The 22,729-nt window shown below is 53.0% G+C and overlaps 9 protein-coding genes across 9 annotated transcripts in view; 4 read left to right on the top strand and 5 right to left on the bottom strand.

The window, feature by feature from the left end:
* Positions 1–347: 347 nt before the first annotated feature.
* On the bottom strand, positions 348–2,075 carry MGYG_08182 (hexokinase-1; the record flags this gene model as incomplete). Its single annotated transcript, XM_003169956.1, has 1 exon — positions 348–2,075. The coding sequence occupies one exon, from the start codon at positions 2,073–2,075 to the stop codon at positions 348–350; it is 1,728 nt and encodes a 575-aa protein (XP_003170004.1).
* A 665-nt stretch (positions 2,076–2,740) lies between these two features.
* On the bottom strand, positions 2,741–4,681 carry MGYG_08181 (hypothetical protein; the record flags this gene model as incomplete). Its single annotated transcript, XM_003169955.1, has 3 exons — positions 2,741–3,980; positions 4,042–4,494; positions 4,548–4,681. The coding sequence occupies 3 exons, from the start codon at positions 4,679–4,681 to the stop codon at positions 2,741–2,743; spliced, it is 1,827 nt and encodes a 608-aa protein (XP_003170003.1).
* A 1,120-nt stretch (positions 4,682–5,801) lies between these two features.
* On the bottom strand, positions 5,802–9,690 carry MGYG_08180 (beta-N-acetylglucosaminidase/beta-glucosidase; the record flags this gene model as incomplete). The annotated part of the gene is made up of 4 exons (XM_003169954.1): positions 5,802–5,906; positions 6,222–9,091; positions 9,253–9,371; positions 9,641–9,690. The coding sequence occupies 4 exons, from the start codon at positions 9,688–9,690 to the stop codon at positions 5,802–5,804; spliced, it is 3,144 nt and encodes a 1,047-aa protein (XP_003170002.1).
* Positions 9,691–10,991: 1,301 nt separating this feature from the next.
* MGYG_08179 (glucosamine-6-phosphate deaminase) lies at positions 10,992–12,285 on the top strand (the record flags this gene model as incomplete). The annotated part of the gene is made up of 5 exons (XM_003169953.1): positions 10,992–11,005; positions 11,059–11,120; positions 11,179–11,327; positions 11,379–11,924; positions 11,983–12,285. Coding segments are annotated over exons 1-5 (1,062 nt in total). The 5' UTR covers positions 10,992–11,003.
* A 424-nt stretch (positions 12,286–12,709) lies between these two features.
* On the bottom strand, positions 12,710–14,270 carry MGYG_08178 (betaine aldehyde dehydrogenase; the record flags this gene model as incomplete). Its single annotated transcript, XM_003169952.1, has 2 exons — positions 12,710–13,733; positions 13,795–14,270. The coding sequence occupies 2 exons, from the start codon at positions 14,268–14,270 to the stop codon at positions 12,710–12,712; spliced, it is 1,500 nt and encodes a 499-aa protein (XP_003170000.1).
* A 974-nt stretch (positions 14,271–15,244) lies between these two features.
* Positions 15,245–16,934, top strand: MGYG_08177 (choline dehydrogenase; the record flags this gene model as incomplete). The annotated part of the gene is made up of 2 exons (XM_003169951.1): positions 15,245–15,494; positions 15,553–16,934. The coding sequence occupies 2 exons, from the start codon at positions 15,245–15,247 to the stop codon at positions 16,932–16,934; spliced, it is 1,632 nt and encodes a 543-aa protein (XP_003169999.1).
* Positions 16,935–17,279: 345 nt separating this feature from the next.
* Positions 17,280–18,154, top strand: MGYG_08176 (hypothetical protein; the record flags this gene model as incomplete). Its single annotated transcript, XM_003169950.1, has 2 exons — positions 17,280–17,288; positions 17,393–18,154. The coding sequence occupies 2 exons, from the start codon at positions 17,280–17,282 to the stop codon at positions 18,152–18,154; spliced, it is 771 nt and encodes a 256-aa protein (XP_003169998.1).
* Positions 18,155–19,034: 880 nt separating this feature from the next.
* On the bottom strand, positions 19,035–20,382 carry MGYG_08175 (N-acetylglucosamine-6-phosphate deacetylase; the record flags this gene model as incomplete). Its single annotated transcript, XM_003169949.1, has 2 exons — positions 19,035–19,955; positions 20,005–20,382. 2 exons carry the CDS (start codon positions 20,380–20,382, stop codon positions 19,035–19,037), a joined length of 1,299 nt encoding a protein of 432 aa, XP_003169997.1.
* Positions 20,383–22,096: 1,714 nt separating this feature from the next.
* The window catches only part of MGYG_08174 (DUF895 domain-containing protein), a gene marked incomplete at both ends in the record, with an annotated part of 1,742 nt that continues 1,109 nt past the window's right edge, over positions 22,097–22,729 (top strand). The window contains one exon of the mRNA XM_003169948.1: positions 22,097–22,666. Coding sequence (XP_003169996.1) covers positions 22,097–22,666 — 570 coding nt within the window. The remainder of the gene's footprint in view (positions 22,667–22,729) is intronic.

The following is a 22,729-nucleotide window of genomic DNA, read 5'->3' as shown; positions in this document are numbered from 1 at the left end:
ATCAACGATATAAATGCAGCTAGGTAAAATAGGTAAATAGATAGATGAGAAGTATGAATTAAATTTCATAGATTGTCTTCCAAGAAGCTATTTAACGGTAATACTTTGGTTACCGGGTAGTATGTATATGAACAACAAGACGAAAGTAAGCCCTAGTGCCGCCGAGAATGTAGATGAGATGCATATGGAACGCCGCCTGCTAGCAACAAGATGAACAAGAAGAAGAAACTAAACTCCGTGCCAAAGAAAGCAAAGGATGGTGGGGTATGGCATGTATTTGGATGTTCGTAAAGGAGTGAGATGGCGCTTGCTTGGGTGCTGTATGGAGGTAGATGGTAGATTGTAGATTAGGAGGAAGAAGAAGGGAGAGCGACGGCGACGGCGACGGCGGCACCAAAGATGCCGCTTTCGGGCGCTGGGTCAAGAGATATCACTGGTATCTTGTCTGTCTCAGTCTCTGTCTGTGGCTCTGTTTCTGTTTCTGTCTGTGTTGTGCTAGAGATGGCGTCGACATCGGCATTGACGTCGACATTTGTGTCAGCATTAGCGGTGAGGCTGTTGAGGTAGTCCTGGCATGTACTTCTGAAGCCAGGATACTTGTTGATGACTGTGCCGTCACAGGCAATGGTGACAGCTTCGTCAACTTCGACATGAACGGCGTCCACGGCCTTGTCGAGAGTAAGGTCGTCCTGTGTCTGGATGGGAGAAGAGGCAGGAGACTCGCTCTCGTTGCGTAGACGCCAGAGAGAGTATATGGCTGTGGCGAGGTAGGCGGCCCCGCGTCTGGAAACACACTGGCAGACGGTCTGCAGGAAACGCATGTCTGCCGTTGAGGGGGGAACGGCAAAGGTATGGCTTCCCTTCAGCATGGCGGTGGACCTGTCGAGGGCTGGGGAGGTGTCTGCCTCGATACAGGCTACGATAGCGGTGTCGAGGGAGTAAGGCAGACGCATGGAGACGGGCAAGTCGCCGCCAAACAGGCCCGAGACAGCGACGGCCTCGACGATAATCAGGCGTACGATCTCGCCTATGTAGCGGCCTGTGATGAGGTATTCGAGCGGCTGGTAGTCTGGCTTGATGTGGGAGCGGTTGAGGTCGTCGTCCCAGCGGGTCATGGGCAGGACGCCGTCGCCGCCAAACATGCTCATCTCGGTGTTGATAATGACATGGCTTGCCTGCTCGAACCAGGATTCAGGCCTGTCTCCGAACTTCTCTCGCCCAATGGCTCGGGTAGGGTAGTGGATGGCTACGTTTGTGCCGGTGCCGAGGATGAGGGACATGCGGGTTGACGGGTCGATGTAGGCGCGGGAAAGCAAGGTAGCAGAGCTGTCGTTGACTATGGCTTCGATGCGGACGTTGAGGTGTCGTTTCCGGCACGCAGCCATGATGAGCTCGCTGAGGTCTTCGCCCACGGTCCCGTTGGAGCAGAGGAAGCCTTTGCCCATGCTGATGACCAGCCCGCTGCGGATGGAGGTCTGGTCGATGGGGAACGACCAGGACAGGCCCATGAGCAAAGGCGAGGCAGCGTCCAGGCCGAACCCTTCTGAGCCGGCACGCAGCATCTCGTCTATCTTGGCCGCGATCCAGTCGAAGAACGCGCGCCCTTCGAGCCGCTTGACGGGCTCGTCGATGGCGGAGGAGGCCATGCGGATGATGTTCATGCGGCCGTGGCCTGCGAGCTCGACGAGGGCGACGCGGAAGGTCGAGCCACCGACATCGAGGGCGAGGAACGTCCCACGCTCGTCGCCCCGGGGCAGGGTATGGTTGAAGGAGGGCAGCATGCAGACGGGGGAGGACTTTGCACAGCGGTCGAGCTGGAGGCGGATGCCGGCGGCCATGTCAGCGAGGCGGGCGGTGGTGAGGTGGCGGGTGAACTGGCGCTGGACGTCGGCGGCGAGGTCATCGAGGGAGCGTCTGCGGGCCTTTTTGCTGAGCGATGAGGGTCGTTTCTCGCATGCCCGGGCCTGGGGATGCGTCTGCGGGTGCGAGCTGAGCCTGAGCAGCCGCTGGAGGACGGAGAGGAGGTTGTCGAAGAGCTGGCGGAGGCGCAGGGCGACTTGCTCGAGGGTTCCCATGGTGTAGACTGTAGACTCTGAATATAGCTGGATATAGAATGTAGCTGGATAGCAATGTAGACGAGATAGAGACGAGGACAGGGACTATATCTATATCTGGGGCAGAGCAGAGACAGGAGGGTCGCAGTGATGCTATGCTATGCTATGCTATGCTGGGTGGTGCAGAGGACGAGCGGGTGTAACTGTGTCCACGCTCATGATGGACAGACAGCAAAGCAGAAGAAGAGCAGAAGAGACAAAGTAGAAGAGAAGAGACGAAGAAGAGACGAAGAGAAAAGAAACGAGAGACAGCGACGACGAAGCGAGTGGAGGCCGCGCAGGGTGACATCGAGATGCGAGTTGGGAGAGCACAGCACGCAGCGACGAGACACAGACGGAGCAAAACTACGCACTTCCTGGTGATTAACGGCGTAACGAGAGTAGCATTGCAAGGTTCGCCTTAGTAAGGGCAGAGGATGTAACCTGGCCCATCGCATGGAGACGGACGAGTCAGAGTCGCAGTCGCAGTCGCAGCGTGAGTTAGTGTTATTTAGTCAATAGAGTCGCAGAAGTTAGTTGGGATGATATTGGTGCTCAGGGGCACAGGACCTAAGGGGCTATTTACAAGAAGACTCCAGATACACAACATAACAGAGTAGGATAGGTAGAGTAACAGAGTAACAGAGTTATGATTCAAAGTAGACCTTGCTGCGACGGGCGGCCAGCGCCTTTGCGTCGTCGGCCAGCGCTGTGTGGTGCACGACGTGCGGCCGGTAGACGGCGTCGACGGGCGCCTGCCACTCCTCCAGCGCCAGCGGGAAGTACTCGTACAGCACGTCGGCGCGGTCCTCGTCCCCGTCGATGATGGCCGGCAGCTGGGAGTGCGAGTGCTGGGAATGCTGTCGTTGGTGCTGTCGATGTGAATGTGAATGCTGTAGCTGGTAGTCGTAGTGTGAAGTAGATCTCTGCCGCCGGTGCTGGACCTGCTCCTGCTGGTAGTCTCTCTGGTAGTCTCGTTGGTAGTCTCGTTGGTAGTCTCGTTGATAATCTCGTTGATAATCTCTCTGCTCGCCCTGATCGGCGTCTGGCTCGGGGATGGGGAGCGAGTGAGGCGAGCTGGCGTCTTCGTCGTTGAAGGTCAGCGTTATAGGCGGAATCACGGAGCTCAGACGGCGTCGCTTGCTCGACCGGGACTCGTCCTCAGCGGCCCCAGCGGCCCCAGGCATGGCAGACAGCGACATCACAGGCCGCTCCTCCGTCTTGACCGGCGAGTTCCTCTTAGCACTGGAACTGGGACCGGCAGCGGCAGCACCAGAGGCAGCCCGTGCGAGAGCAGCAGCCTGCGTGTTCTTGCGTGAGGCCGCCGCGCTGCCGCTCAGGGGCACATCCTTTCTCGACTGGAAGTTGCGCGGACTGCGGCCTCGCACGATGATCGGGCCCGACTGGCTCTCGCATATCGATATCTTCGCCCCCGTCGACAGCGTCGCCACGATCTTCAGCTTCAGCACGAAATGCTGCTGCAGCTCCCGCCGCCGCCCGTTGTTCGCGGTCGCTATCCGGAACTGCAGCCTCTTCCACGCAATCGAAAAGGTAGCATAGTCTGCGTCTGCGTCCTGCCCGGCCATCGTATCCAGAATCACCGGCGCCGGCTCTCTCTCCGCCTTGTCGTCTGCTGCCGTCGTCCCGGGCATATTACTGGCACCGCCGATATTAGTATTGCTGCCATTGTTGTTGTTGCTGCTGCTGCCTCCCGCGGGCGTCTTCCACGGCACCGAGATGATCTTGACCGGGTTCCCTTCCACTGACTCCGTCGCAGACACCGTCAGCTCCTGCGCCAGTATCGGTATCCGGTCCCCCTGCTCGGTCATGATGTATCTCAGCGTCCGCGGCAGCGTCACCGTGCCTGTGATCTGGAACAGATTCCGTCTGTAGCATGTCAGCTCGGCCGGGCCCTACTCCCATCCCTACTCCCGCCGCCCCCGAGGACGCTGATGCTGCCGCTGCCGCTACTGCCGCCGCCGGATTCACTGTGTCGCCGCCGGGGGAGGTCGTCCAGCTCGACTCGGCCAGGAAGAACATGCCGTGCAGCTGCGCAGTCAGGGTCAGCGAGGTCCGTCGCAGCGAGTAGTCCAGTAGTGTGAAGTTGTATGCCGGCACCGAGAACGACAGCAGCTTGTTGCCGTGGTCTATCGAGTCTTCCTCCGCCTGCTGCTGGCTCTGCGGAACCTGCTGCGGAACCTGTTGCTGTTGATGTTGCTGATGTTGATGCTGCTGAACCTGCGCCTGGTGATGCTGATGTTGCTGCTGCTGCTGCTGTTGCATGTCGACGTCGAACGGCGTTGCGGGAATCATGTCTGCGATCTCAGGGAACGGCTCCTCGAACTGGCTGCTGGAGAACCGCCGCATCATCGGCTGCTGCGAGTAGCTCATCTCGTCCGCGCTACATTCTCATTAGCACGTATCCTTCTATATTGTGTCCCCGCTTATACTGACCTGGGAAACGTCTCGTCGTAGGGCGAGGGCTGCGGCATCTCCATGGGCGCCATCGGGGCCATGAAGTCGCCGTGCGAGATCGCGGGCAGCGGCGAGCCCATGTACGGCAGCGCCATCGCATCGTAGCCGTCCATCACTGGCTTTTTCTCTTTTTATTATTCTCTTCTTATTATCGTAACCTCGTCTCTCGTAAGTCGTCGTCTCGTCTCGTCCTCGTCCTTGTCTAGATGATGGCGGGCGCAGAAGTAGGAGTTTGCCTCTCGCGGTGGCGGCTGAAGAGCAAGACCAGGATAAGCGAGCTCCCTGCGACTCCCTGCAAGTTCTTCACTCTTCGTCTTCACTCTCGAGTCTTCTCTTCCTCTTCTTCGTTATATTCTCCTCGTCTCGCCTTTTATTGTCCGTCTCTTCGCTCAAGTCATCTGGGGAAAAGCGCAGGAAGAAGAAGAAGAAAAAAAAAGCAGCAGGAGATCTTCCGGCCTAAACTTGCTTAGCCTCCAGCTAAGGGCTTTAACTCTTTAACTAACTCGGCCTCGTTTAGTAGATGAAGCAGACGAAGACACCAGCGATAGTGGATAGTATAGCGAGAGCGATAGTATAGATAGATAGATAGAAGTAAGTAGATAGGAGAGAGATAGCGATAGAGATGACGAGCAGAGGCCCGTGGAGGTGGACGAGCCTTGTCGCATCCTGGCCGCCATCGTACATGTAGGTAGCTAGATACAAGATACAAGATACATCGACTCCCCCGGACACCCCCATACACTCGACTCGACTTCGCAGGCTTGGATTGAAAGACTCGAATCGACTGGTCAGACCCTTGGCCTGGCGCTCTGGCTTCGTCTGCTCGTCCTCTGCTCCTCTCGCCCGTCGCCTTCTTCTAGAAGCTTTCCCTAGTCCCCTTTACTCCATCTTAACATCTCCTCTTATAGCCCGGGTCAGGGCCAGGGCCAGGGGCTAAGCAGGGCCTTGGTCGAAAATCCCCGCTGGTCCTCTAACTCGATCAAGCAGGTCGATAGCCCCCGTGTCTCCTGTTTGGGTGGAAGTAGACCGGCTGGTTGTTGATATACATATGCAAGTATAAGTATCCAGTGTATAGTTCAAAAGTATCGTTATAGTGACAACTGGACGCGGACCTCGCCGTCGTAAGTGAGTATAGTATAATAAGAAGAATCATAATAGTAGTAAAAAGAGTAAAACCTCCGCGTAATGCTACAGTTAAGTTGCCCGTAAACAAGGCATCAGTGCGAGTGGCTGCTACGAGCGAGCCCAGGCAGCGGCGTCACAGGTCAGCTCCTCGAAGCTGTGTAGCACAGAGAAGCCCATCGTCGTCAGGCCGTCAGAGTTGCCGTCGCCATCAACCTAGGAACACCAGCCAGTCGTCAGTCAGCACTCGGGTCATCAGTAATCATCCATCAGGTAACTGGTCCGAAGGCAAGCATAACAAAGCACAGCAAAAAGGATGCTAAGAATAGCGCAGGCTTAAGCGTATATATGTATCCATATTCATATCCCCAGGCCGGGTCGTTCTCGTACTCTGGCGCATCCTGATTCGACGGACAGGGATGCGCCGGAGAAAGACAAGGCAGATCGAGATAGCAGAAAAAGCCAGGAAAAAGAGACGAGAAGGGAAAAGAAAAGTAAGAATATGTATGTAGGAGATAGGTTGAAACTCACACAGTCGAGAATCACGGCGTTGCCGCCCTGCTTGCGGATCTCCTTGATGCCCAGCACGATCAGCCCTTGGACGAGCATGGCATATTCTCCGACGGACGGAGATATCACAGGCGACGAGATGCCGCCAGCACGTATGCGAGCCTCTCTCACGGCCGGCACCAGGCGAGCAAGCTGAGACCGCGCATTGTAGACCACCACGCTGCCCACCAGCGTCTCGTCTCTTGTTGTTGTAGTGGTGGTAGCAGTACCTGTCATGCCCAGGTGCAGCCCGCCGTCAAGCATCATCTCCCCGTCCCCGTCTTCTTCAGCGCCTGCATGTGCGTTTCCACTCCCGTTAGTGCCTGCGCTGATGCCTGCCGTGCTTGTTTCCCCAGCTTTCTTCGCCCGTATGATGCCGCAGTGCGGTCCTCCCGCCAGCGCTGTCCGGTACACCTCCGCCACCCCCTGTCGAGAGCTCGTCCGCACATGCTCGACCACCGCATCTGCGTATTCTTCCCCAAACACAAGGTCATACTCAACCTCCCCGTGGCCGATGCTAGAGCTGCTCGTGCCGGCGCTGCTGCCTCTGCCTCCCTTCACTCTCAGTCCCTCCGGCTGTGTCCAGCTCTGCACATCCCGCAGCACCATCGAGCACAGCGGCCGCGACAGCGCCATCGACCAGCCCAGTTTGGCAAACCACCGCCGAAGCCGTCTCCGCTCGACCGGGTCAGTCCTTGGGATGCCAAGGTAGACCCCGGGCAAGCGAGATCCCAGCTGCAGCTGCTTGACCTCTGGGTGTTGCGTGAGTGTTTGGATCGCTCGGCTGTGGAGTGAGCTGCCGATGCCCAAGCGGCGCCGCGCTGGATCGACCAGTATCGCGCCTATCACCCCGGTCCCCGTCGACTGGAAGAAGTACGTTGCGCAGAAGCCGTTGATCGCGTGCGTGCTGCTGTTGCGCACCACCAGGTGACACTCCTGCACATCCGCGCTCTTCAGCAGGAAAGTATCCGCACTCACACCGCATAGTACGCTGCTGCTGTTGATGCCCTGGTCGTTGTTGTTGTTGATGCTGATGCTGCTGCTGCCGATGCTGCCGTTGGTGCCGCCTCCCACACCCTCGCTCTCTCGTATCGATGCCAGAAGGGTGTCCAGCGCTGCAGAGTCTCGCTCCGTGTTCCATGTCTCGACCAGCCATTGCTGTCGTGGCTGGCTTGTTCGCCGGACGGTGCTGCTCTTGCTCAGAGACCCCGGCATCCGTCCGGTAGGCGACACCTCGCCATAAAGCACCCTCACCAGCGCCTGTAGTGCTGCATCCGTAAAGTCGTAGGTACACACATACGTCCCGATCGTCGGGTCTTTGGCAAAGTCGTACGGCGAGCTCACGGCCACCACCACCACGGGCTTGGGACGTTGGTATCCCGCTGAGTTCCGTCTCGCGCTGCCGTTGATGCTGCTGCCGCTGCCACTGCTGCTGTTATTACTGCGGCTGCTGTTGCTGCAGATGAGGGAGACGTGCTTGGTGAAGCCGTGCTGGTAGAGATTCCGGTTCGAGTCTGCAGTCACTATTACCACTGCGCTGGCCCGGTTGATCAGGTTCTCGTGGATTGGCCGCACGCCGCTGCCACTGTACGATGTGTGAAGAACCCGTCCGTTCCTCCGCCGCGCCAATGACCGTCCCAGCTCGCGGAACACGGCCTCCCCGCTCTTGATGTTGCTCGACACCGAGCTCGAAGAGGCGTCGATCGAGTTTGTTGACTCTCGGCTGCGTTCACCGCCGGCCTGGCCTGCTGTTACTGTTGCTCCAGCTGCCGCCGCGGAGGCCGGCAAAGGCTTGACCAGTGGTGTCAGCAGCAGCAGTTCCTCGTCTGGCTCGAGTATGCTGGACAACGGCAACAGGTTGGTCCTGTCTCTAACCACAGTGATCGAGCTGTTGTATGCCTGCATCGACAGGTTTGTATGAGAAGGCTGTAGTCTTGATAGCAGGCTGATTCCCGGCGGGTTCAGGGCCTGTTCCCAGCTGGTTCTCCTGGCCTTCATCGCAGATACCCTGGCCAGAGATTGCCGCACTCTTTCTTTACTTATCATCCCGTTCTCGACTCCCAGCCTCAGCCCGCTGATGGCTTCCTGCTGCACCGCAAACGACCTGCACACCAGCACCAAATCACATCCTGCCTTGAGAGCCATCACCGTGCCGCCGCCAACGCCGATATTGCTGCTCAATGCCTCCATCTCTAAGCAGTCTGAGACCACCACCCCCTGGAATCCCAGGTCTGACCGAAGCAGATCCTCAATAACCTCTTCGGACAGACAGGCATGCATCACGTTCATCCCGTGAGATATCATCGAGCAGCCGCCCACAATCATTGAGTCCAGCCCTTGAGAGATTGCGCTGCGGAAGGGGATAAGTGCACTGAGCCGGAGCTGGTCGACCGTGTCCGTGATGACTGGAACATCCGACTGCGACACCATCGCGTCCAGATTGCCGTATGAAGGGAAATGCTTCCCACAAGTAGCCAATCCGCCGTCCTGATACCCTTTCATCGATTCGACTCCGTACGTGGCTACTTCCTGCGGATCGTCTCCTACACTGCGCACTCCCAGCGGCTGGTTTTTGCCGTCTGTCAGCACATCCAGCACCGGCCCCAGGATCCAGTTGATCCCAACAGCTCGAAGCTCCTGTGCCGTCGCTTTGGCTACCTCCCTAGCCAGCTTCGTCGAGCCCGTGGCCGCAACCCCCATGGCGCTGGGGAACTGGCGGATATATACATCATCGAACAGGCTGTTGACACCTCCGTTCTCCTGGTCCAGTCCGATGAGCAGCGGTGACTGATGGCCGGCCTGCCGGGCGATAGTCTGAAGCTCCAAGACGAGCTTTGCCGTTTCATCTGCGGCTATCGGGGAGTTAGTTCTATACCATACAGCAAAGCCAACTAGCTATACTAATGGAGCATGGAGCACGGGGAATATGCCATGTAGGGTGAAGAGGAAGTAGTAGTAATAGCAGAAGAAGAAGGAAAAGTAAATCAACGCTCAAGGGATGGGATGATTGTACACTTCAGGTTCTTGGCTGTCAATAGGATGGCCCCGAGATGGTAGTCTTCGATCAGCGAGCGGATCTGAGGGTCGACGGTAGTACCATCGAATCCCATGACAAAAAGCTGTCCCATTTGCCTGTATCCAATATCAAGCACCATGGCGATGCCGTAAGCTTCAAGTCAGCCAATGTACCCTCTCTACAACGTATATTCTGCGTATCCAGCACATCCGGGCGCATTCAACGGCGCCTTTCAACAGCGCACGCAGCTGGAATATACCTCCGGGCTGGGAGGACATAGTTTCGCACAGCCCATAGCACCGTAGCAGTGGCCGGTAGGTATAAAGCTGCCCACGACCCAACCGCAAGCGCTCAACAGTACAAAGCAAAAGACTGTTCGACGAACCTGAGGTTTGCATCCCAGTCAGGGGCTGCCATCTCTGCTCTGGCCGCCATGGCAGGCCAGGCATCCCGTGCCTCTGCCCCCACGCCACCCGCGATGCGACTGTGTTCCGTGGCGTGTGTATCAGTATGTCAATGCACCGTTCCTCGCGCGTGTAGGCGTCTCCGGTGTGTATCGTCTGCGTGTGTTTCGCGCTCTGGGGAGACGCTGCAAATCGATCGATCGATCGGTGGGCGGGCGAAGTGAGACGGCGGAGTGGGTAACTCAGGTAGCCCGGAGCTGGACGGTGCCGGGCGCCCAAGGAGCCCAACGCAACCTTCGAGGACGACCTGTCACAGAGCCTAGTCAACTGTCACGGTCGCAGCGCAGGCCGTCAGCGCCCAAAATCCACTTAAGTCGTCTTTCGGGCTCGCAAAATGAGGCTTTGCAAGTTATCAAAATCGCAGGCGGACGAAGTTTTGACGTCGCGATAAAGACAAAAAAAGGGACAAAAAAGACAAAAAAGAAGCTCGAGCTTAAGAAGGTTGCTTAGTAAGGAATGAGTAAGGTGACTAATAAGTGACTAACATTATTAGTAAGATATGACAAAGGTGGATAACTAACGGATGACTAAATGATGACTAAGTTACTTCCTCTTTTGTCGTTCTCTTTTCTCTGTGACTGCCACTTCAACTTCAACTTCAGCTTCAACTCATGTCAATCAGACGCGGGACAGACAGCCAGAGTACAACGACGGCAAAGTTATCCCCCACACCATTTTTCGAGCCTAAACTAGTTCAACGAGTTAATTGAAAATGCGACGTTGCAGTGTAAAGGCTGCGTATTTACATTACAATGTAACTATGGATACAGCTCCGATACAGCCGGTACTAGCTCTAACTTACGGTTGTTTGTCTACTTCCGCTTGATACTTCGAGATGCATAAGGACGCAAGATAATGACAGCAAGACGGCAACAAGACTACAACAGGTTGGCGATGGCGTGAAGTCACGATCAACAGTGATATGGAGAGCGGCCCGGAGGGGGCAAGGCAACAACCTTGATCTCCGCTTTATTAGGATAGAGGATGAAGGACTGTCTTTGGGAGTAGGAGTATACATGTTTGATTGAGTTATCAAATGTATACGGAGTAGTATCATGCGCTCAGGGAAATGTTACCCTTGGTGCAGGTTACAGCAGCAAAGCAAACTATGATTTTGGGCCGAGATTGCTGGAGGCGGAGGGGATGACGTTCGGATTGTAGTCGAATTGGTGAACTTATATGAGCAGTCATCTCTGCTTTGTTCCAGCAGATATCCTCTCATTCAAGCCCAACCACTACTATAGATTGCACTTTTTCAATTAGAAGGAGTCAAGTCAAGTCAATATGTGAGTCCCAACAACTACCAATACACTGGATGATATAGACTAACGGTACCTAGGAGAGTGATCATTAGAAAAGACCCCGCGGCTGTGTCTGAATACATAGCAGACTATATCGTCAGTACGTTTGTCCCCTAACTTACTCTTTTACTATTCAACCCATCTAATGCATATAATAGGCCGTATCAATGCGTTCTCACCTTCGGCTGCGAGGCCGTTTGTGCTTGGCCTACCCACTGGAAGCAGTCCCGAGACCGTATATCGGATTCTAGTCCAGCGGTATAAAGCCGGACAGATATCCTTTAAACATGTCGTGACTTTCAACATGGTACGTTGCTGTCCCTCTATAAAGAAACCTCAAACTAAGGCTTGGAGTTAGGATGAATATGTTGGACTGCCCCGGGACCATCCGCAGAGCTACCACACTTTCATGTACAACAATCTCTTTGCCCACATCGACATACTACCCAGCAACATCCACATCCTAGACGGCAACGCCCCTGACCTTGCCAAAGAATGCAAAAACTTCGAGGCAAAGATCGCCAAAGCAGGTGGTATAGACCTCTTCTTGGGTGGTGTAGGTCCAGACGGTCACATTGCCTTCAACGAACCTGGATCCAGTCTCAGCTCTCGCACTAGGGTTAAGACACTGGCCTACGATACTATCCTCGCAAACTCCCGTTTCTTCGGCAATGATCTCTCTCAGGTGCCTCGAACCGCACTCACAGTCGGCATTAAGACCATCATGGATGCACGAGAGGTTGTCATCGTCGTGACTGGAGTGCACAAGGCCGTGGCCCTGCAAAAGGGTATCGAAGGAGGCGTCAACCATATGTGGACGCTCTCTGCTCTCCAGCTACACCAACACCCTCTTATTGTAGCTGACGAGGACGCTACTCTCGAACTTAAAGTCAAAACTGTCAAGGTAACGCGGCAACCCCCTCCATCTATATAATATATGCACATTTTTAACAATATCCCAGTACTTCGAAAGCATCGAGCTCTCTGGCACCGACGCACGTACACAAGGCCCTCCTCTCGTCCAGTTCACGAAGCCATATGTGCCCGTTGCTCCACCAGCAGACCTCGGCACCCCCGTTGGGTCTAGACAAGGCCTCAAGATCGATACAGCCTTCAATGGCAAAGACAGCGATCCAGACGAGCTTACGCCCGATAGTATGTCCTCACGTATTGTCGACTCTGCCATTGCAGGCCTGGACGAAACCATGCGTGGCGGAGACCTGATTTTCGACCGCATGGGTTCTCGAATTCCTACTCAGGTATAAACCGTTTTTCACTTACAATTTGCATGATGGGGAGGAAAGTGAAGTATAGGCTGGTCTTTCTCTTTTCTTCTCTCCTCGTTCGCTTTAACATACATAGCATTGTAGTATCTATCATTATATCCAAACTAGTTTGTATACCGGTCAATTCGTTCTGTTATGTTTTAGGGAGGCTTATGTGTGATGTCTATGATGTATATTATGTCCATTTCATTTGTTTTTAGCGTTCTGTCTAGCGTTACGTTCGTTTATTGCATTTTTTGGGATTCAAAAGAAAGGAGCATTAGAAATTGATCGCTTTTATCCGCTTTTACTATTTTAATCTCATTGAAATTTTCAGCGGTGAACTAGTTAACTAGTTAGCTAGTATAAGCCAGGCTAGGTATATCACCTTGTTGGCCAACAAGATCAGCATCCAACTTGTTCGCTACAGCTTCGTAAAGCTCGTCGCCACCACACCGCTCATATCAACCAGGGTGCTCTTCGTCCTGACCCAGGCCTCAATCCCGCGTCGACCGTTCTCAACGCCAACGCCGCTCTGCTTCCATCCGCCAACACTCATCTCAGCCGGCGACTCCCCCCACGAATTGATCCATGTGATGCCAGCCTCGAGCTGGTCAATTACCCGGTGCGCAAGGTTGATGTTCTGCGTAAATACTCCGGCCGCAAGGCCAAGGGGGGTCTCGTTTGCTCGTCTGACCACTTCATCGACGGTCTTGTAGTATAGAATCGACATGACGGGACCGAATATCTCTTCCTGGACAATTTTCATCTCGTCCCGGCAGTCGGTGAAGATAGTGGGTGTGATCCAGTACCCCTTGTCAAACGAAGCAGAAGACGAACCGGCCTTGGGCTTCTCAAGACCACCGTATAACAGCTTGGCCCTATCCTGCTCAATTCCGTGTTTGATATAATCAGTCACTTTCTTATAGTGAACATCAGACACCAAGGGACCGAAATTGGTAGCTGGATCCATTACATCCCCAGCCCGGACATATTGCATCTTCTTGACCAGCAGGCTTTCAAACTCCGTCTTCATGCTTGAGGGGACAAACACTCGCGTTCCGTTCGTGCAGACCTGGCCTGTACTAAAGAAGTTTGCTAGGATCGCCCCGTCAACCGCACTGTCTAGGTCTGCGTCTGGCAGCACAATGAAGGGACTCTTCCCGCCCAGCTCCATGGTGACGTACTTCATGCCTCCGGCCGCAGAGCCCGCGACCTTCTTGCCAGTGGCGACCTGGCCGGTGAATGAGACCTTTGCGATCGCCGGGTGTGCGGTGAGATAGGCGCCGACCTCCCCTGCGCCATGGACGACGTTGAAGACGCCTGCTGGGAGTCCAGCCTGGGTGTACAGGTCTGCTAGGATTTCACCATGTAGCGGAGTGAACTCGCTGGGCTTGTAGACCATCGTGTTGCCCGCAGCCAAACATGGAGCTGACTTCCACAGCGCTCTATCATCAATCAATTAGCACGCAGCTAGCAATGAGTGAGACATAGAAGAAGCCGGCTTACATCTGTATGGGATAGTTCCATGCTCCAATGCCAGCACACACGCCCAATGGAGCCTTTTTCGTGTAGACCCAGGCGTCGTCTCGTAGCTGTACCGTCTCGCCGTTGAGGCCTCCGCCGGCCACCATGCTGGCAAAGTATTCCAGCACATCCGCCCCCGTCGTCACATCGACCGTGCTCGTCTCCGAGAAGGGCTTGCCCGTGTCTGCCGTCTCAACTCTGGCTATCTCATCATTTCTCTCTCGCAGCAGCTGGACGGCCTTCAATAGTATGCGTGCGCGGGCAACATGCGGCGTCTTCGACCACGCCGGAAACGCCTTCTGCGCCGCCTTCACTGCCTGGTCGACATCTGCGTCCGAGGCCACACCGACGTCTGCTAGCACTTCTTCCGTCGCCGGGTTGACGGTCTGAAACGTCTTGTTCGAGGTGCTGGCCTGCGGCTGGCCGTGGTAGTAGAGACGCTGCGGCTTAAACGACATCTCGACCCCAACGGCTTTAACGACTTAACAACTTACAACTTCACGATATCGCACAACCAGCAAAGAGACAAGCAGCAAAACAGCTTCAACATCGAGCAAAAGCCGAAGAGCCCCTCCCAGTGATGTCACTCTGCATGCGACCAGCTTCCTTTTCGTCTTGGCCGTGAAGAAAAAGAAGAAACGAAAAAGGCCCATCTCCGAAGCCTCGGTTTCAAGGGCAGCCCTTGGGGACGGGCCGTATATCGTCCAGCAGATCTGGCAACGCTGTCATCCCACCCAGCGGAACAAGTGGAGGATGGCGCAAAAGTTTGAAACAGGCGGAAAAAAAAGAGGACCAAAAAAAAAGGCCCCTAACGGTCTCCCGCGTACCTCCGTACTGGTGACTATGGTGGTGGGCTGCAGGTGTTGCTACGGGCTAGGAATCCCCTGCGCCAGATCGCTGTCGACCCCAGCATCGACTCCGGACAATTGCTGGCCATACGAAGCGCCGTTTGGGCCAGCTCGATGCCATGATTTGCGCACTCGAGGCCCATGTCGAGTGCAGCTCTGCTAGCTAGCGATGCGCGGAAGCATGTACAGAGACTCCGGTGGCCAGGGATTGTATCTCCAACTCGCCGCCTGTGGAGACGCTGCAAGATGGCCGTGATTGGTGCCGCCGGGATAAGTCGATGGAGAAAACGAGCTGGAGGTTATCCAGAGTTCATTTCTCGGCGAGCAGTTTATCGCTTTTTATCCTTCGTTGTGGATGGGGTTGGTAGGAGGAAATCAGGCCATCTACAAATCTATATATATCAGGGGGACCGGCCGCCTCAAAAGGGTTCGTTTCTCCTGGTGCCTGTTCCATCCTTCTTGATATAAGTTAAATTACTGCCGCTAGGAGCTTGCTCGCACCGCTCTTTTGGATTAACGACAACTGCCGATTTCATACTTGCGCCCTTTCGCCTGTTCGAATTCGTCTATACGCACCGGTTACAATGGCCAGCCCCGTCACTCATCTTGCTCCGGCTGATGTCGACAGCTACGACTATGTCATTGTCGGCGGTGGTACTGCCGGCTGTGTGATTGCCAGCAGGCTGGCGGAGTATCTTCCGCGGAAGAAGATCCTGCTCATCGAAGCCGGCCCCAGCGATTACATGGACGACCGTGTTTTGAAGCTGAAGGATTGGCTGGGCTTGCTGGGTGGTGAATTCGACTATGACTACGGCACCACCGAACAGCCCATGGGTGAGTCCGCAGACACCAATTTTGTTCGAAGAAGCTGAAAGACTGACAGAGCGTGTAGGGAACAGCCACATTCGCCATTCTCGTGCAAAGGTGCTGGGAGGCTGCTCGAGCCACAACACCCTCATTTCCTTCCGTCCGTTTGAATATGACTGCAAAGTGTGGGAAAGCAAAGGGTGCAAGGGCTGGAACTTCGACACATTCACTCGTGTGATCGATAATCTCCGCAACACCGTGCAGCCTATCCACTCCAGACACCGCAACCAGCTTTGCAAGGATTGGGTGCAAGCCTGCTCGACCTCTCTCAATGTCCCAATCGTCCCCGACTTTAACAAGGTCATTCGCTCTGAGGGCAAGATGACTAGCGGTGCCGGCTTTTTCTCGGTGTCTTATAACCCGGATGACGGCCGCCGCAGTAGCGCAAGTGTTGCTTACATCCACCCCATCTTCAGCGGAGCGGAAAAGAAGCCCAACCTCACCGTCCTGACTCATGCTTGGGTGTCAAAGGTTAATGTTAGCGGAGACACCGTCACCGGAGTTAACGTTACCCTCCAGTCAGGGACCAAACTCACCCTCCGTGCCAAGCGGGAGACCATCATATGCGCCGGCGCAGTCGACACTCCCCGTCTCCTCCTGCTCTCCGGCATTGGACCGCGCGAACAGCTCTCCTCTCTCTCTATCCCCGTTGTCAAAGACGTACCTGGCGTGGGAGAGAACCTAGTCGACCACCCCGAAAGCATTATTATGTGGGAGCTTAACCAGCCCGTCCCACCAAACCAAACCACCATGGACTCCGATGCAGGTGTCTTCCTCCGCCGCGAGCCCATTAACGCAGCCGGATTTGATGGTGATTGCGCCGACATCATGATGCACTGCTATCAGATTCCATTCGGCATTCACACCGGCCGTCTAGGCTACGACGTTCCCGTCAACGCCTTCTGCGTCACTCCCAATATCCCCCGTCCTCGCTCCAGAGGCAGACTCTACCTCACCTCTGCCGATCCAACCGTCAAACCAGCCCTGGACTTCCGCTACTTCACTGACCCCGAGGGATACGATGCTGCTACCATCGTAGCGGGTCTTAAAGCAGCCCGTAAGATAGCCGAGCAGGAACCTTTCAAAAGCTGGATCAAGCGTGAAGTCGCTCCTGGCCCAGCCACCACTACAGACGAGGAATTGAGCGCCTACGGCCGAGCAGTCCATCACACCGTCTACCATCCTGCCGGAACCACTAAGATGGGTGACATCCAGAACGACCCCATGGCCGTCGTCGACCCAACCCTCAAGATCCGAGGACTCAAGAATGTCAGAATTGCGGACGCCGGCGTCTTCCCTGACATGCCTAGCATCAACCCCATGCTTACTGTTTTGGGTGTTGGCGAGCGTGCAGCTGAGCTGATCGCTGAAGAAGCAGGATGGCGCCCATCTTCTTCTCGTCTATAAGCCTTTAATGATGATGACGACTAACTGTTCTAACGAGTTCGGATGATCCAAAAAAGGTTCTGGTGTTTTTCTTTTCCATTTTCGAATATATATACCATCCAGGCAGCATATTTTTCTCTCTCTTTTTAACATTTCCTGGTTTTAGGGGCCCGATTTAGACCCTTGATATATAGAGAAGCAATAACGAATATCATGTCCATTAAAGTTTTCTCTTTAGCTCAGCGAATCTTCTAGTTCATAATACAACCTATGTCTATTCCGGAATTATCACCAACCTTACAAGATCAGTTTTACTTTATTGCCACCTGAGATAACTATATAATCGTGGCATCCCTCACATCAAGTATGGCTACGGTACGTGTCACACTACACATCGTGATACTTTACTTAGCGCCCAGATGGTGGGTAACCCTCTAAATTGTGACATTGCGCGGAGTCTCCTATATCCTTCTCTCCAGGGGGAGGATATTAGTGAGGAGGATAGACATCCATGGCGCTCTAACTCTCTCATGGCCCTACGAGCACCACTATTGAGGGTATGGGACCGCTATTCCGGCAGCCAGCCTGACAAAGAAACAAACCAGATGGTATCAAGATTGCCACGTCAGCGTCTAGATACTAAAGAGGCTCGTAAGCAATATCTGACTATCCATGCGGACCATGCAATCTGGGAGCCAACCCCTTTCATCTCATTCACAACCTCTGCAAGAGCTGTGCAGGAAATTGTAAATCTTAGATCTACAAAGAGAGACGCACAAACGATCATTGCTATCAATCCAGCCGTCCGAGCGGCGATAGGCCTACCTATTATTGACATGGGCGTTGAAATGCGTTGCTACGGAATACCTGACCCATACCACAGAAATCATGAATATTATAAGGATCATTACCTCTGTTTATGGGAAGTTACAGCGCCCGAAGTTATTGGATGTTGGGAGTGGCATGAGCTAGTTAGAAATAGCCATTGGTACGAGGAAATTGTCATCCCAAAAACAGAAGAACATGGAAGAAGATATTCGGGCGGTCGTGATGGAGATGGAGCATTTAGAATGTCGTCTTTGTGGAATGCTCTGGCCGACACGTACAATGGTGGTTACTCCGATCTCGGTACTCCATTCCATACAGACGGGGAAACATCAAGCGAAGACCTTGGACTTGAGAAGGAATCTGATTACTATTACTCGGACACGGATGACGATATCGAGGAGAATAACGCATAACGCCGCCGATGATATGATCAAAATTATTGAAGGAGATTGGAATTGAAATTAAAAGTGTGCCATATGCCAAGTTACTATGCCCGAAAAGTCGCTGGCGACGATGAGGCGCAATAAGGTGAAAGCTTTGGCCCATTGTGAGATAATAGCTGGGCCAGTTGCCAGGATTTCGAGGAAAGTGTGAGTAGTTAACTCTCAGGGGTTTCATTCACTGGATTATCTCTGTTTTGATAACAACGATATTCGGGGTGGAACTATATTATGGCTAAGAAATAAGTCCATATTTTACTCCTTGGGCTATTTCCCCGCCTCCTTGAAAACGCATATCGATTGTGATCCCGAGGGAAATCTTCCACTCCCGAAGATTCACTCTGACCTTCGTAACTAGCACATAGGTACTGCCTAAATAATTTGATGTATAGCAATATTAAAATTATATCACCTCATCTTATCCGGAATTAGGTTTTAAGCGACCCACAGTTGTGTTATCGATAAAACAAAAAGGCCATTTTCGGACTCGAGTCAATACCAAATTAGGCTAGGCTGAAAATTTTTCTACCCCTCATTCCCAAATTGATGCTTAACACTAACTATTTTGGGATGAAGCTTTGCCTCTTCTGGAACACTACCTATCCTGGCTGAGATAAAAGCAATGAGCGCACTAGACCAAATTAGGCTAAGCGGTAAACGAAAGTGACCTTATTTTGACGCCGAGTTTGCACTCGTTGAATTTCATTCTGTTATTTATACACTGTTATCATCTATCATAACATCATAATCACGTTCAGGGTAAGCTATAGCTATTTATCATGCCTTATTGCCGAAAACACAAATCAATGCAAGTGAGTGCCAATGCAAAAGTAAAATACAAGGGCGGGAACATCTAAACCTTCTCCGTGTCAAATACCTTGACGCCGAACTTCCACACCTGGTCAACGGTCAATGTGCCCATACCTCCATCTGCAGGCCTGTCTTCTCCAAGCACCACAAGGTCTGCATCTGCGCCTGGGGCCAAGCTACCCTTCCTATCAAGGATACCCAACATCTTCGCCGGAGTCTCGGTGACAGCGGCAATCGCCTCGACTGTCCTTGCTCCAGCCCATCGGCGGAAGTTGTTCACACACTCAATCAAAGTAGCGGAGCTTCCAGCTAGCTTCTCCGATCCCTCCAGAGTGAGCATTGCGCCTTGTTTCACGATTCGGTCGCCGTTGGTCCACTCATAGATACCGTCTGGCATACCGCATAGCTTCATCGCATCCGTCACTAGGATCATACCAGCTGGATGGGCGTTGTATGCTATCTGAATGCTGGTTGGATGTAGATGGATTCCATCCGCAATGATACCGTAGAACGGACGACGCTGTTCAAACTGCCCCAGAAGGCCAAAGATACCTGGATGACGGTGGTAGAAGGGTCTCATGGCGTTGAACATATGGGTGATCATGGTAGCGCCCTTTGAAACTGCGGCCATGGCCTGTTCGTATGTTGCATCCGAGTGGCCGATTGAATAGAGAATGTTCTGAGACTGAATTGTTGGTATGAGAGAAAGCATGTTGCCCACTTCGGGAGCGGCGGTTATCATCTTGATAGGCATGCGGCCCGGTGGAGTTTGGCTCTTGCAGAAGTTCTCTAGTCCATAGCATTGGATGACGTCGTTGACGTCGTTGGCAGCGATGAGAACTTCGGGATTATGTATGCCATTCTTTCCTGGGCTAAGAAATGGGCCTTCAACGTGAGCGCCGAGGGACTCTGCCCCATCTTCTGCACGACGGCGATGACCTGATGGTCCTAGGGATGGAAGAACCTACCTAGTATCAGCCAATGTTATACCCAACACATGGAAGAGAACATACCTTTGGATATACTTCTTTACTCTGGCTGGTGACGGTGGGCAAGTAGGATGTCACTCCCATTTTCACCAATGCCTGAGCAGCCTCCCTCAGTCCCTCATCGAAGATCTTCTTTGTCGGCTGGGGGACTGAAAAGTCAAACCCGTTTGCACCATTTATCTGTACATCGATAAACCCTGGTGCAAGGATACGCCCGCCCAGATCAATGATCTGGTCAGGACACACCTTATCCTCATAAAAGGCGTGTTGGCCCTGTAAGATCTTGCCAGTGACAGAATCAACCCAAAGGTCTTGCTCGATCAGCTTCTGCCTACTGGGGATACGGCAGTTTGTGAACTTGGTGACGCGGGGAACAAGGACTTCTCTGGTGATCGACGGCATGGCGTCGGTCTGACTTATACCAACAGAGATATAGAACGCTTTATGATGATGAGGAAGGGGCAGGGAGTCAAGATTTTTTGATTTGATTATTTGTGGTGGTAGTCGGAGGACCGAACTACGACAAAGCTCTTGAACCCCATGGGGGCGGATGTATTGAAGATATATTCTCAGATATTGTTTGCCATCGCGGACATTCCATTATTGGCCCCAACCTCCCTCCAATAAGCGGCTCACCTCGGGGCAGATGCCATCGCCGTTCTAGGCTGAGCCATCCATATTCCATCCTCTGTTCCATCTGGCGGAGAGCTTCGAAGTCGCCGTCGCATCCAAAAACCATTTGCTTGTTGTAGCGATGAAGTCATCAATGCGACATAAGAACTTTATTTCTCTGCGTTAAAGTGGGGTCAATACTCGAAACAACCGCATTACATGGTAATAAACAGTATCGTATGGTAACTCTCGAAAGCGAAAAATACAGTACTACCACGGTACCATGGTTCTGACTAATTGATCACATGATGCTCGATGCAACCAAAGAAGGAAAAAGGAAGTTTTGACGTCGCAGAAGACGACGACGAGGGCGGGAAAAGGTGGGTGGGATTGCGAGATATCATCACACACGCTCTGCAACCCAAGAAGATGATGTGTGTACTCTGTATACTAGACTGCGTGGTGGGGGACGATCCTGTGCGGTAGCTACTGAAGGGAGTGGGTGAGTGATACCATAGCGGGAAGACGTTACCGTCGTCGATATAGCCCCGAGGAAGCCTTGCCGTGCGTCCCCAAGAAGATGAGAAGACGAGGTTGTCAGGCAAGCTTTTGGTGCCCCAGATAGCCGCGAGCGCTAGACCAGGGACTGATCCGAGCCAAGGGCGCTTCCTGCAGACTTAGACGCGCGGCTAAACAGTCGATACCTCCACTATCTCGATACCTGCATGCAAGTGCATATATATCTCCCATTAAATGATCATGTATCTATCACTCGTATAGATACATATATATTTATTGTATAGTTGGAATTTGACACCCTCGACATCTTCCACCTATCTTGACTTGGTGTGGTTGGCAAAGTCCGCCGTGATGTAGGTAGATGGAGCGAACATTATCAACATGATAGCCAAAGATCACTATCAAAGCGGGACCGCCATTCTCTGATAATATACCCTAGATACCATATACCCTATAGAATATTCTAGCCATTCTAACAGAATGATATGGGCTGCTTTGCAGGACTTTCTCATCTTTATATCTGTCCTGTTGCTATAGAGATGGCTCTAAGCACACAATCCAGCCCCTTTGTTTGTAAAGTGAGGTGAGGAACTATGTAGAATTTACTCTATATGCTCTCTTTTAGCGCTATTCTCCGCACATTGTAATGTATGTGCTTTACTGAGAACTCTCACTTCCTCGCTTACCTCTTTTGCTCTCTCTTTTTGCTGTCCTCTCTCTTCTTCTCCCACAAAACCCTCACCTCCTTATTTACCTCTTTTAAACACCAACTTCCTCTTCCTTTCTTCCTTTCTCACCATCTTTCTTAACTACCTTCTTCCTTCTCTACACCTGTCTACAATCCGTTTAACTCTGCTAAACGCGCCGTTCACGGCTCTACAACTTCTCTACACAAGTAAGTTATCTATTCCAATACCATAGGGTCCGGACTCACACTGATATCTACTTTTTGACTACCAGCACGCATCAACAGCTTCCTATAAAAATGGTGTCTGTAGCTTCTGGGCCAGTAGCTTCTGGCCCGGATGCGGCTATCCCTATAGGGACTTACCAGCATACAGGCCCCCCATGGATGTATCGTCGGGTAAAGATTGGCCATTTCTATACCCCCTGGTATGCTTCACCAGTGGCCCAGCTTATCTTGGTCTCGTTTGTTTGCTTTCTCTGCCCTGGCATGTTCAATGCAGTTAGTGGTCTTGGTGCAGGTGGCCTTGTTGATCCTCGGGACACCGACAAAGCCAACGTTGCTCTCTACAGCACTTTTGCTATTGTGGCTTTCTTTGCAGGCTCCATTGCTAACCGTCTTGGACTCCGTTACACCTTATCTTTTGGTGGATTCGGTTACTTTCTCTACGTTGCATCTATCTTGTCCTACAACCATAACAAGAATGCCGGTTTCCTCATCTTTGCTGGCGCATTCCTTGGTGTTTGTGCTGCTTGTCTCTGGACTGCTCAGGGAACTATCATGATGAGCTATCCCGATGAGTACACCAAGGGCAGATTCATCTCCTGGTTCTGGGCTATCTTCAACTTGGGTGGTGTAATTGGCGCACTGGTAAGTAGCCCCCCCCTTTTTAATATTCAGACCACAGCATATGCTAACTTAGCTTTCAAAGGT

This window comes from Nannizzia gypsea, genomic scaffold (genome assembly GCF_000150975.2).
Source record: "Nannizzia gypsea CBS 118893 supercont1.8 genomic scaffold, whole genome shotgun sequence".
NCBI lineage: Eukaryota > Fungi > Ascomycota > Eurotiomycetes > Onygenales > Arthrodermataceae > Nannizzia > Nannizzia gypsea.
The sequence above is the reverse complement of the archived record's forward strand: the minus strand, read 5'-3'. Positions and strand labels throughout refer to the sequence as shown.